The 14,849-nt window shown below is 36.3% G+C and overlaps 1 protein-coding gene across 1 annotated transcript; it reads left to right on the top strand.

Moving 5' to 3' along the window:
• Positions 1–1,235: 1,235 nt before the first annotated feature.
• LOC129438624 (protein NLRC3) lies at positions 1,236–11,088 on the top strand. The gene is made up of 10 exons (XM_073862958.1): positions 1,236–1,331; positions 1,418–1,519; positions 2,149–2,253; positions 4,610–4,699; positions 5,084–6,925; positions 7,380–7,553; positions 8,536–8,709; positions 9,924–10,097; positions 10,364–10,540; positions 10,980–11,088. The coding sequence occupies exons 1-10, from the start codon at positions 1,273–1,275 to the stop codon at positions 10,984–10,986; spliced, it is 2,904 nt and encodes a 967-aa protein (XP_073719059.1). The 5' UTR covers positions 1,236–1,272; the 3' UTR covers positions 10,987–11,088.
• The last annotated feature ends 3,761 nt before the right edge of the window (positions 11,089–14,849 follow it).

The raw sequence follows: 14,849 nt of genomic DNA, 5'->3' as shown, positions 1-14,849 counted from the left end.
TATGAAGACAATGTGTTTCTCAAGTAATAAGAAAGCAAATAAAACATATGTAATATGTGAACATTTTAATATATTTGTGTAATGTTTATGTATTGTATTCAATGTATTGTTGTGTTATTTTGACTATGCCTACCTTGGTCACCTGTAAATTCTGTAAATCAATTTAATAAAACACACATCTAAATGTTCTTCTGAACCAGTAAAGCGATACTCCCTGCTATGTTAACTGATGTGATTCTATCAGAGTAAATCACGTGACTAATCCAGAAACCTGTTTGGGTAAGACATACAGTAGACAATGCATAAGTTTAGTTAAACTGAAAGTGTTTTGTGATCTTTCATGAAGGTTAAAAACACAACACGTTAATACAGAGAGTAAACTGTAAGTATGATTTAATACTGGATTGTGCACTGGATTGTTTGTTTGTTGTTTTCAAGCTGAAATGAATCAGTGAATTGTTTATGAACTGATGAACTGATTTAATGTTTAAGAGTTTTGATAAGTATAACACATCTGTTTAACTCTTCATTTACTGAATGAGCACTGTGCTGCTTCACACTGACTGACTGCACTTTTAACTCAAGTCACTTTTACTCCTGTTTTATTCTTTTTAACATTTTAAACTGTTTTATTACAATCACATTTATTTTCTTTAATTGTTATTTTAAATTCTCATGTATCTTTGTCTTTATTGTGATCTTATCGTGTAAATCTTATTTTTACATTTTCTTTTTCTTTTTTATATATTGTTTCCTCATTTCTGTGTAAAGCACTTTGAATGACCTCTGTGTATGAAATGTGCTATACAAATAAACTTGCCTTGCCTTGCCTTGCGTGGTGGAATACGTTTCTCTGCATTTCTCTAAAATCTAAATAAATACATCTTGAGAGTCACTTCTACTTTGTTTCATCATCTTATGTTCTTCATATAAAAATCAATAAGAGCTGATTTAGTATTTTAAAGGATAGCCTACTAAAGTTTATAAATATTACTCTTTACAGCAGATAAGACTTTATTCTGTATATTTTGATAATTAATTCATGTAAGTTGTTTCTCTCATAAAACACAAATGAATTATTGTTAATTAAAATTAAGGTTTTTCATATATTGATTGTGGTGTTGTTTTTGTCCCTCAATAGTCATCATAAAGTATATCGCGAAGTAAATCATGTTAATCCAGAAAAACCTGTTGTTGTTTTTTTGTTCTGACTTTGAGAGATTGTGATGGTGATATTTTGTTTTCAGTTTAGCTGTATAGTGAAAGTGAAGGATGAGTGCTGATGAAGGTCAGGTGGATGGAGGTTCTTACTCCAACACTCAACAGATCAGGTAACACAAAAATATTAACATAACATTATGTGAATCATTGTCATGGCTAAACAAAATATTACTAAATGTTTTATTTTTTGATCTAGTCCAGTCCATCATCAGACATCAGACCCAATGGAGCCCAGCTGTGTCTCCATGAAGAGTAAATGGTCTATGGATCATATAGTAGAGTTCAAGGATGATAACAGGTAAAGTCTGGCGTAATAATTTTTTCCGGACAGAGACTTAGCTGATTAATGATCCCAATATTAAGAATCATATCTGAATTTAATAGGCTTATACATATTTTTTACATTTTTTGTTATTTTGCTAAGATCCATAATATTAGGAAATATTTGTCTGCCAAAATGTGACTCTGTAATTTAGTCTTACATCACCATTTCTCACGCACTCACCCTTCAAATTTCACAGTGCTTGTATAACAGCCATAAACAGTTCAGATTTTGTTTATTATTTTAGATAAAAAATATGCTAATACAGCAGTTAATAATCTCAGGCAAACCTTTTTTAACACTTTAACAAAAAGTCATATTAATTCTGTTCAGCCTTCTCCGTGTTAACTCATTGTTACAGGAAGGGTCAAACCTCTGATCTCACATAAAAACATCACTGATGTGTATACATGCAGATCCTTTATTCAAATGTTTGCCATTATAAAGTTTCTGGAGTTTAATAGTGTTGCTTTAATAAATGCTTTTAAACTGAGTCTGACCTTTCAGATGTAAAAATTACTATTTCAAGGTTTTTAGCTCATATACTGTAGCAAGAAAAATGTAATTTCTCATGATATTTAAATTTTAAGGTTTCTGTTTTTCAGAAGTCCAGTCGAGCATCAGACATCAGACCCAACGGAGCCCAGCTGTGTGTCTATGAAGAGTGACTGGTCTATGGATCATGTCCCAGAGTTCAAGAATGCTCACAGGTAAAGTCTAAAATTGTGTAATAAATTCTTCCTGACAAGAAGCTGATCAATCCCAACATTATAATGTAAATAATCATATTTGAACTGTATAATCATTTTATTCATTACATTTTTTTTATTTACTGACATCCATTAGAACTGGGTATACATTTTCAGAAATAAAAAATGTTCAGAGTATTTCACAGATTTCAGCTCATACTGTAGCAAAGAAAGTGTAATTTCTCATAATATATCAACTTGAATGCCTCTCTTTTTCAGAAGTACAGTCGAGCATCAGACATCAGATTCACCAGAGCCCAGCTGTGTGTCTATGAAGAGTGACTGGTCTATGGATCATGTCCCAGAGTTCAAGAATGCTCACAGCAGGTAAAATCTGAGATGGTTTAAAGGCACACCTCAAAATTTTTGGCCACTAGGGGGCGCTAGACATGTATTTTTCACGTCTAGCGCCCCTAGAGGCCACAACTCTTTCAGTACAAAGTCGGCGGTGTGCCTTCCAGCATGTAATATGACTATAATTTCATGGGTTTTATTTTTTTCAAATGCCAAAAGATTGCGAGCCAGTTGTAACTGTGGTCGCGTGGTTAAAATTTATATAAAATAAATATATTGCCTTAAAGGGGAATCGAACATGTGCAGGTCCATGACACTACCACAGCGCCATAAAGTTACGTGATATAAGTCACTCTCCCCAAGTAGCCTCCAGCAAAATTCACATTAAAAAAAATTGTGTTCAGGCGCAAGACAGGACTTACATATGCAAGCAATATAACATTACTTATTAGTCCAAAAGCATAACGGCCAAGTCAGCATTGGTCAGGAACCCCTCCTCCTCTTTTAGTTCATGCCAGCAAGCAAAAACTGGTCCAATATAATTGATTCTTATCCTTCTTTTTATTCTGTCACTCTCCCCTTTTCTCTTTCTGGTCTCAAAACCTCAGGTTTCTTTTTCTTATAGTTGCTGCTTCGGCCATGACAAAAACATCAGGAAAATAAGTAGTTGCGCTCTCACGTCCGAATTTGAGGAAGTGGAGGAAGTGCCGTAAAGCAGTTGAATTTTGTAGTTATTTTTGTACTCGGGATACTACCCGAAACCCCATGTTTAAAAGTATGAGTAAAAGCAATACAGACCCCGTCAGGCTATGGAGACATGCCATTTAACGTACCATCACGAGGGTCTTGAAAATATATTATGAGGGTTGAAAAACTACAAAGTGTCACTTTAATAAATTCATCCTGGCTATAAGATGATCAATGATCCCATTATTATAATGTAAATGATCATATCTGAATTTTTTTTAATGACATTTTTGGTAGTTCGCTGACATTCATGTACTGTATTTAGTATTAGAAAAATATTTTCCAAGTATTTTAGTTTTTCATTACCATATCTCACCATAAATTAACACATCTCATACCATACATTTTTTCATTACCATATCTCACCCTTTAAAATTTCACAATAGCTTGAAAATATGATTTTTTGACTTTGATAAAAGACTTGTTCACTTTTATGTTTAAGTGCTATAATTGGTTCCCCAGTGCTTCTATCAGCCTAAAAAACGTGAAACAGAACAACCCAGTAACTTAGTTTTGGTAAACCATTCTCTGCAAACATGCAAGAAATTAGGTCGATCAGATTTCGCTGTTTTGTGAGGTAGGTAGCAAGTACAATAATACCGCCTCTTAATCTGCACTATTCAACCACCGCACTGCCATTTAATGCAAAATATAAAATAAATAATCTGTGGGGTATTTTGAGATAAAACTTCACATATGCACTCTGGGGACACCAAATAGTTATTTTACATCTTAATTTTTTTATAATATGAGGACACCTGTCAGGGATTGCAGGCGTGGCGGGGGCTGTTAGGGGTTGCTGTGCATTGGCACCCATTGGCTATAGAGAGGTTTTGCTGCATATACGGTATATATATATATATATATATATATATATATATATCACTTATTGTAATCATAATCTTGCTGCCCGTACAATCTGGCCTTGAAGCCCATGTCTCTTGAGGAACTTTCCATCTCAATAAAATCTCAGTAAAGTAAATGCATCTGTACTTTATTGTTTCTAGATTAAAACAATCAACTAGTGAAAGAGTATTTGTGCCCTGTAGAAAAATATATGCTTCAGTTTCTTTCCTTTACTACATTAGTGAGGTTTGAAAATGTCAAAAAATACCACGTGTGAAATTACTACAATCAATTGACATCTTCAGCATACAAAATCTTGTTTTTTTAAATGTACTTATAAAATCTTTCAATGCCAAAAAATGCCATGCAGATCATGAGCTTATCAATTCATTTGTGGATTCATGATCATTTTCATGTCTCTGTTTTTCAGAGGTCCAGTCCAGCATCAGCCATCAGACTCTGTGTCCATGAAGAGAGATCAGCCTATGGATGAGTTTATAGATTTAAATGATGCTCACAGGTAAAGTAATGGTATATGTAATAATTCTTGCTGAACAGAAATTTAGCTGATCTCATTACAAATAATGAGGTGTACCAAAAAACTATCGACTGTATTTGTGTGAATGTCCGAAGCATTAATGCACGCTTTGGATGTACGCACACACAAACTTCTCAAACAGCATGTTAGTAGCACATTGAGATTAGAATTAAACCCATTGCATTGACCTTTGCTAGTGCCATGCTTTACCAGTTGAACTACAGATAATCTGATCTTTTATTAACAGTACTGTTTTTTATAGATCTGTAAGCTATAGATATACAGTGAAAACAGAGTAACCATCTTGGAATAGTTTTTTAGAAAATAAATCAATTATTGATCTTTATTTTTTGCGAATATTTCTAGATCTCACCAAACAGAGGATGTATATGAATATATAAAGACTCAGAAGCCAAATAAGAATGAGATCTTCAAATTAAATCTGAGAGAGAAGTTTGAGTGTTTTTATGAGGGAACATCAAATAAGAAAAACCCAACATTACTGAATAAGATCTACACAGAGCTCTACATCACAGAGAGTGAAAGTGGAGAGATCAGTAATGAACATGAGGTGAGACAGATTGAGACCCAATCCAGAAGAACACCAACAGAGGAGACACCAATCAAATGTAATGACATCTTTAAACCTTTACCTGAACAACACAAACACATCAGAAGTGTGCTGACAAAGGGAGTCGCTGGCATTGGAAAAACAGTCTCTGTACAGAAGTTCATTCTGGACTGGGCTGAAGAGAAAGAGAATCAGGACGTCCACCTCATATTTCCACTTCCTTTCAGAGAGATCAATTTGATGAAGGACAAAACACTCAGTCTTTTAGATCTTCTTCATCTTTTCTTCCCACAAACAAAAGAAATGGAAATCTTCAGTGATAAATATAAAGTGTTGTTCATCTTTGATGGTTTGGATGAGTGTCGTCTGTCTCTGGATTTTCACAGCAGTGTGAGGTTGTGTGATGTAAATGAATCAACCTCAGTGGACGTGATGCTGACAAACCTCATCAAGGGGAATCTGTTTCCCTCTGCTCTCATCTGGATCACCTCCAGACCAGCAGCAGCTGATCTCATCCCCTCTGAGTGTGTTGATCGAGTCACAGAGATACGAGGCTTCAGTGATCCACAGAAGGAGGAATACTTCAGGAAGAGAATCAGTGATGAGAGTCTGTCTGATCAAATCATCTCACACCTGAAGTCATCCAGGAGTCTCTACATCATGTGTCACATCCCAGTCTTCTGCTGGATTTCAGTCACTGTTCTAGAGAGAATATTGAGGGAAGCAAAGAGTCAAGAGATCCCCAAGACTCTCACACAAATGTACACACACTTCCTGATCATTCAGACAAACATCAAACATCAGAAGGACTATGAGAAGAAAGTGAATGATAAAGAGATGATCTTCAAACTGGGTAAACTGGCTTTTGAGCATCTTGTGAAAGGCAATGCGATCTTCAATGATGAAGACCTGAGGGAGTGTGGCATTGATGTAGCAGAAGCATCAGTGTACTCAGGATTGTGTACTCAGATCTTCAGAGAGAAGTTTGGTTTGTATCACGGGAAAGTTTACAGCTTCGTTCATCTGAGCATTCAGGAATATCTAGCAGCCTTTTATGCTCACATCTCCTTTGTAAACAACAAAAATGTGTTTAATAAAATTAAAACAACTCATGGAGAGAAGATTGCAAAACCTGACTTGTATCACAGAGCTGTAGATAAGGTTTTAATACCTGATGTGTACCAGAGAGCTATACATGAGGCTTTACAGAGTAGAAATGGACGTTTTGACCATTTTCTTCGTTTTCTTCTGGGTTTGTCAGTGGAGTCGAATCAGAATCTCATACAAAGTTTGATTACACAGACAGATCACAGCTCTCATAGAAGTGAGAAAACAATCAAATACATCAAACAGAAGATCAGGGAGAATCCTTCACCTGAGAAATCCATTAATCTGTTTCATTGTCTGTATGAACTGGGTGATCGTTCACTAGTGGAGGAAATCCAACATTATCTGAAATCTGGAACATTAAATGGAGTCAAACTCTCTTCATCTCAGTGGTCAGCTATAGTTTTTGTGTTATTAACATCAGATCTGGATGAGTTTAATCTAAATAAATTTGTTAAAGAAAACAAAGCTGAACCACTTAAAGTTCTTAAGAAGTTGTCTCCTGTGATTTGTGAATCCAGATCAGTTCAGTAAGTGTGAACAGTCATTTTACTCTTAAAACATTATTAATGAAGAAAAACCTCACAAATTTTCAATACTGCAGATGTCATACAGAGTTTAGTGTGTTTGAAGAGAGCTTTATTTATTCACACACTAACGCTGCGTTCACACCAAACGCAAGGCGTTGCTTTTCTTTCTCTAGATTACTGGCGGGATTTAATTTTATGTCATAAGAATTTTTCGCTCAAGTTAAATATTTTAACTTGTGGAGATGGGTTGACATGCCCAATTCATGTTTATTCGCATCTTTGCATTGACTTTGTATGAATCTACTCATGCAAATCGTGAAATTCGCGTTTGGTGTGTACGCCCTCATAAGAATTCTTCAAGCATTAAAACAAAGACACTGGATGAAAATGTCATGTTGACATGTTGAAATGTGACCTTGTTCTGGTCCTACGTGACATTTTTCTTTCTCTACAGGTTGAGTTCTTGTAATATCACAGCTGAAGGTTGTGCTGTTTTGGCTTCAGCTCTGAGATCAAACCCATCACGCCTGAGAGAACTGAATCTGGCTGGGAATAATCTTGGAGATTCAGGAGTGAACCTGATCTCTGCTGTACTGGAGAATCCTGACTGTAAACTGGAGAAACTGAAGTAAGATAATTTTTACTTTGAAGAATAGGTTGGTTCTAATATGAAGACCCTGTTCATGGTTCATTTACTCATTCTAGCTTTAACAGTCAGGTCGACAGGATCAAGAGTTCTACCCCATAAGAAAAATGTAAACCTGCTTTTCAAAGCTCTTTCTCCCTCTCAAAGAAGTAAACCATGAACAGTGTAGTCAACCAATTTTAAAAGAGCAATCAACATTTGTAGGCTGAGCAAACTTTAGCATTGTTTCTATTTCTTACAAGAGGTCATTACGCTATTATTATTGTCTAAAATTGGATATTATAATACAAAAACTGTGAGTCACAACCTGAAGAATCACCAACAGTGGCGGCCGGTGACTTCTCTTCTGAGCGGTGCAAATTCAAAATAAGCGTTCAGAGTGTCATGTGTATTGCTTGTCATGTCAAAATATGTGTTCGTTGCGTCATGTGAACCATGTAAATCATGTGTGTTGTCAAAATAAGCGTCGAAAAGGTTTATGATAAAAGAGACGCTCACGTTCACAAAATATTCGCAAGACACTAAATGAACACAAAACTCTGATTACACATGATATTAAGCAGTATCTGGCAAACGCAAGTGTCATTTTTATCATAAATCCCTTTAAAGCATCTGCAGCAGGCACGTATTTTGAAAAGACGCACAATGCACATGGTTCACATGACGCACCAAACACATATTTTGAAATGACAAACCTCACACACGACGGGCTAAATACATGTTGTGATGAGCTTCGTATCGAGCGCCCTCGAAAAAGAAATCACCGACCGCACCTGGTCACAAATATTACATATATATAGTTTTGTACCTGCTTTGCAGAATTGGGCACTGAAAATATATATGTATTGCTTACATGTGTTGTTTAATAATGTTTAATTCCCATTAAATGTAACATTAATGTTTGATGCAATTATTGGTAGGCCAACTTGCTAAAGAGTAAACTGTGTATGTCTGTTCTCCACAGGATAAGTCATTGTAAGATCACAGATAAAGGTTGTGTTGCTCTGACTTCAGCTCTGAGATCAAATCCATCACACCTGAGAGAACTGAATCTGTCTGAAAATAAACTTGGAGATTCAGGAATGAAGCTGATCTCTGATGTACTGAAAAATCCTGACTGTAAACTACAGAAACTGGAGTGAGATCATCTCTCTGATAGTCACACATGAGCAGTTGTAAAGATTCTGTTAATGATTAAACTGAAAATTAGATGAAAATTTGCTGTACAGGGGGCGTATTACAGAAAAATCGTAACTTAAATATATTATCTTAACTGTTTTGTAAACATGGTAATTTCAGTTTGGACCTCATTTAAGACAAAAGCTATTACAGAATGATGTTCCTAAATGCATTATCTTATCTTAACTGCAGATAGGAAAGTGGTATTACAGAAGCATCTTAACTTGACAAAACATCCTAAAAACGGTCATAACTTTAGGGTAACCTCACAGGTGTCCTAACTTAAAACTTTAATGATAGCCAGCTGAAACAATCACATTATGATAGAGCTGCGGGAGAATGACATTACATTTTTAACAAAGTGGAGGATGAAAAACAGCAATGTTTGTATTTGGATTACTCTTTGAATGTTTTTTACCTTCACACATTCAAATAATCACAATGTTTCTCACTAGTGGATCGATCTTTCAATTTCTGTCATCCCTCTTTATTAAAAAACAGTTATCTTATCCGTGAACACTTGATGGGATTATAGTGAATACAGTACACACTTGACTCAGCATCTATTTCTTCATGTCTCTATCAAATGTTGAAATGTACAATAGTATCCACTTAGGAAGAATATTTTTTTTAATTTTTGTAAGTCACATTTGCTAAATGTTTAAATTTAATGGTAACTCACAGATGATGTGCAAAAACACTAATAAAAACACAGACTATGATTACAATGAATTTAATAAAATGTATTTTTCTGGCCCATTGAAATAAAAGGGACAATTCTTTTGTTTACTGTAGCAGCAGCTCACGCATTGCTGGTTGCTTGGTAACAGACCTGACAGTTGATAGGCGAACATGATTAAGCGATTTATTTCCTAAATAGAGATGAGATAAGATTTGGTGAGATAAGATGAGAATCCTAAATCAACTTAAGATTTGCTTCTGTAATAAGAATTTGTGAAAAATCTTAATTGAACACATCATATCTTAAGTTAAGATCTAAGATAGAAAGTTTCTGTAATACGCCCCCTGCTGTACAACATTAACTAACTGTTACCAACAGCTTTCACATAACGATTGAAATGCGCTAGTAAGGAAATGTTGGATGTTACAAGTGAAATCATTGAAGTGTGTTGTGATCTGAGAGAGTGAAGTGTGTGTCATTGTTATCTACAGGTTGTGGAGTTGTAATACCACAGCTGAAGGTTGTGTTGCTCTGACTTCAGCTCTGACATCAAACCCATCACACCTGAGAGAACTAAATCTGTCTGATAATAAAATTGGAGATTTAGGAGTGGAGGAGATCTCTGATGTACTGAAAAATCCTGACTGTAAACTGGAGATACTGAAGTAAGATCATCTCTCTGATAGTCACACATGATGTGATTTTCAATAAGACATAGTTTATGAGACTAAGTGAGTGTTTGAATATATAAGATATTATTTCGCGAACTTGAGGACAATACTTTATATACATTTTCACTCAGTTGACAAATATCTTCAAAACACAGCTTTAGGAAACCTGTAAAAGCTTTAGGAAACCTGTAAACATACCGCAGACATAAGGACATTCAGTGGACACACATCGTATTGAAGAGTGTTATTGTTATTTACAGGTTGTCTGGTTGCAATATCAGAAATGAAGGTTGTGATACTCTGATCTCAGCTCTGAAATCAAACCCTGACACACACCTGACACATCTGAATCTGTCTCGAAATAAATTCGGAGATTCAAGAATGAAGCTGATCTCTGATCTGAAGGATGATCCACTTTATAATCTGAAGACAATACAGTGAGTAATAATAGTCAAATAATTACCACGTTATGCCATTCATCAAGTTAGATCAAGTTAATATTTGTAAAGTTTGAATAACTTTAACTGTTTAGCTTTCCCTACTGACAATAAAACCAGAAAAAGTTGGTGAGCTGGTTTTAGCTGGTCTATCAGCTTGGTTTTATCTGGTATAACAAGCTGGTCTAGATGTGTTTTGGTTACTTTTTAAGCTGGTCCCAAAAGCTTTGCCAGTCTGGAAGACCAGTCAAAACCAGCTACCGCTACCTAAAACCAGCTAAAGCCAGCAAACAAGCTTAAGTTGTTGTTTTTCAGTAGGGTCTGTAGACTCTCTATGTTAAACTGTATTTCATTTTGTTCATATAATGTATTTCTTTGTGCTTTATTTTGTTCTGAGATTAATCTTATGAACAGATTTGAGAACAGTGTGTTATACCAGCTTTTAGACATCAGTCTGTCTGATCTTCTGCTAATGGAGAAAATGAGGAATAGAGACGTCAGTCAGCATAATGGACAGAAACGTCAAGATACTCTAATCATTCAATGTGGCATGTGACTTTGCATTATTTCTGCTGTTCTTATTGTTGTACAGCTATAGATATAATCACATTATGACAGTGATCAAATATTCCAACTGTAATAACAGTGAAAGTGATTTAAAATTTTAATGTACCTGTGTATCATCCTTGGCACTTTCAAGATCAAAACGGTGTGTTGAACACCCTGTTGTGATGACGCAAGAGTTGCAACTATGTTAGCTGAGTGGCCATACTTTGTGTTCTTTTTTAAATGTTTCTGAAGCCTGATGAAATCGTTATAAATGTGTGTTCAATACTGTAAAATACACTCACTGCACTTGCCGTCCAGTACGAAAGACAACATTCCAACTTTAACCCATTGAGGAAGCTGTCTCTTTAGTACCGCGTGGTTTATTTACATGTTGCTGCTGATTGGACTGCAGTTCCGACACAAACAAGAGAAAACATATCCCAAACCCTGTTGCACATTGGTGCACACTGTTTCCAGAAAACATGCTGTTCAACCCGGAAACCACAGCAAAACGTTGTGCACCGTTTTGATCTTGAATGTGCCCCAGTTGTTTGGTTTTCCAAACTGGTTTTGTGCCCCCTATGTGTTAATGAGGGAACTGCAGGGGGTTTGTGAGTTTTCTCAGTGGCTTTGGTACATTTTTCAGATCAGAATTGAAATTCTCTAAACTACCTGTTCAATTCTCACATTATTGTGTTACTTGTGCACATCAAAAAAGTTGCAAATGCTTTGGTACATCCATGCAAATGATTATGTACAATTCTCTGCTTTTTCTTACATTATCAATTGGCTGTGTCATGTTGATCAAACTGTATTATAATAGGTCTCTGATGAATAGTCTCCCCCCTCACAATATTTAGTTCATAGTTTAAATCTTTACATGCAAAATGGTTGAACAAGTTGTCATAATATGTCAAGCATACCTATACATTTCCATGAGACTTTTTTCAAAATCTAAAAAATATGAAAATGTTGTTGTTGTTATTTATATGACTGGGCCATACAATACAGAGCGTCTTGTCACTTTTTTAGATCTAAATTTAAAAAATCGCATCCCTGAACAAGAGAGGGGTCAGATTGGAGATGACTTGACAAAATATGTTATAGTTTGGGACAAAGGCAGTTCCATTGGTCCAACATCATCAGGCAATTGTTTTCAGCCCACAACAGGATGCTGATGGAGTTTCTCTCACCCTACTCTCCATTCCTTAATCCCATTGAGGTATTTTTCTCAGCATGGAGCTATGAGATAAGTATATGATCGCCAGCCACATACAATGATGACCCTTCTGGCTGGCATTGATGCAGCATGTGATGACATCACAGCAGATGTCTGCAGAGGCTGGATAAGACTCTAAAAGATTTCCACGCTGCATCGCAAGAGAAGATATTCATTGTGATGAGGATGAGAATTTTTGGCCCAACAGACAGGAACGTCAGGATGTGAAGGAAGACTGCACTGTAATTCCTACAGCACTGCATGTTCAGTTTTCCCTAAGGAGTTATTTGTTCTAAGTTTACATTTCTACTTTTTTCTTTGTGCTATGCAGTGCTGTCTTTTCCTTTCTGTATGGCAATTACATGGTCTGTCAACGAATTACTGTACAAACAATAAAAGTATAAATGTAAATTTGTCTTCTCTCTTGCAATCAAACTCCCACATAACTCACACTAAGGTGTACAATAACTGTCATCAAAACTTTAGCCATAGTTTACATCAGAACATCCCTCCAGAGGAAACTGTTATATTGACAACATTACTAAACAATATGACTTATCTTATCCATACACAATGACACAAGGACTTGTCATTCTTAAAATTCTTTAAATCTTCCCCAGCATGGAAATTTGTGTCTAAAATCTCAGAAAAGTGACAAGGATACAGAACAGAATTGATAATATTGTGCATATTACAGTCACTTTGGTACATTTCTCGCATCATCCTCGACATGTATTTCTCAAAACAATTTGTACAAATAGCAAAACACCATGGATAACCTGCAAAAGCCACTCTCTTACTCAAAATCCTTAGTTCATCTCTCTAAAGTAAATATCTGTGTCAATGAACATGTCAGTGGCATCAGAATGACAAGTCCTTGTGTCACTGTGTACGGATAAGACAGTCAAATTGTCATGTTGTCAATATAACAGTTTCCTCTGGAGGGATGTTCTGATGTAAACTATGGCTAAAGTTTTGATGACAGTTATTGTACACCTTAGTGTAAGTTATGTAGAAGTTTGATTGCAAAATTTACATTGACACTTTTACTGTTTGCACTGTAATTTGTTGACTGTACATGCAGTGCTCTAGAAATTACACTTAAAGCAACACTATGTAGTTTTTTGACCTTTAAATAATGTCTCTAAAATTATTTCAGTGATAGAACAACTTTTAACTGGACAAATTGTACTGTTGCTGCAACCTGCAGCCTCCTAGCTGCTACAAGCACACTCTGAAAGTGGTGGTGGAGGGTAGAGCACACAGCCCCGCCCCTCCCCTGCCTGCAGAAGAGTGTCTGATTCCAGGCAATGTTGCGCTTTTCAACCACATGGGGGAGCTGTAAGTCATTTTTACATGGAAACTACATAGTGTTGCTTTAAGTCTTCCTATACCTCCTGACCCAGCAAGCATGTTTGGCATTTTGGGCTGCCAGTGAAAGCACCTTGAACACCTGTTGACTTTGCTTACATGTTGGAATATCATACATCTTCAAGTTATTTTGGCAAAAATGGCATGTAATCAAATTTAAGGTTATTTAGGGTAGAAGTGGGTTACTCATAGCCGGAGTATATTGGGTCTATAGTAGCCGTCATTTCAACGTCTCGGTTTTTGCTTGCTGGGGACATTTCTGTCTGTTAGAGAAAGTCAAGATTCAATCTGGGAGCAATTTACCAATTCAGGACAGATTTAGAAAAAAATGTCTAATGGAAATGTATAGAAATATGTTTGACTATACCCTGTATTACAGTATGACAACTTTTAATACATTTTGCATGTAAGACTTATGCTATGAACTGATGCCTAAATGTTGTGGGGGGTGAGACTATTCAACAGAGACCCATTATAATACATTTTGATCAACATGACATAATAAATGACATAAGCAACTGATAATGTAGGAAACAACAGATAATTGTACATAATCATTTGAATGGATGTGTCAAAGCATTTGCAACTTTTTTAAAGAAATGAGAAAATCCATTTGGCTAAAATAAACCAACGGGGCACGTGCCCCCTCAGTTTGAATGGGCGCCTCTGTCTGTAATTCAGTTTTGCCCAGTCAATCTCTATCTGTCGTTTCAACTAGTCACAATTACGGCTGCGTCCAAATACCTTAATTGCGGTCTTGGCCACTTGAGAGCGCGTGCATGCGACATGAAGAAAGTGCCCAAGACTGTCCCATGTCTTAAAACTGGCAAAGTGCAGTGCCCATAATGCACACTAAACCCACACTTTGGTCCTGTGGACTTTCGATCTCGTTGCCTTAAATTAGACTACGAGACCATAGGGTGTCCCATCTGTCATTTTTACGCTTTAAAGTGTGCTCATCAGCTCTCCCTTTGCCCCCTTGATGTGGTCTCCGGGGAAGCCCACACTGTAGCAGGCTTCGCACACTTTACCAAACCAGAAATCCTTGCGAAAGAGCAATCAGACCAACCAGATGACGGAAGGGAGGAGTTCACACTGATGGGCAACTTCTCTTCCTATTTCCGGGGTGACGCTCGAGTCTGTCCCAAAATACGACTCCGGTGCACCCAC

Source organism: Misgurnus anguillicaudatus, chromosome 24 (genome assembly GCF_027580225.2).
Source record: "Misgurnus anguillicaudatus chromosome 24, ASM2758022v2, whole genome shotgun sequence".
NCBI classification, from domain to species: Eukaryota; Metazoa; Chordata; class Actinopteri; order Cypriniformes; family Cobitidae; genus Misgurnus; species Misgurnus anguillicaudatus.
This window is presented reverse-complemented; position numbering and strand designations above follow the sequence as displayed.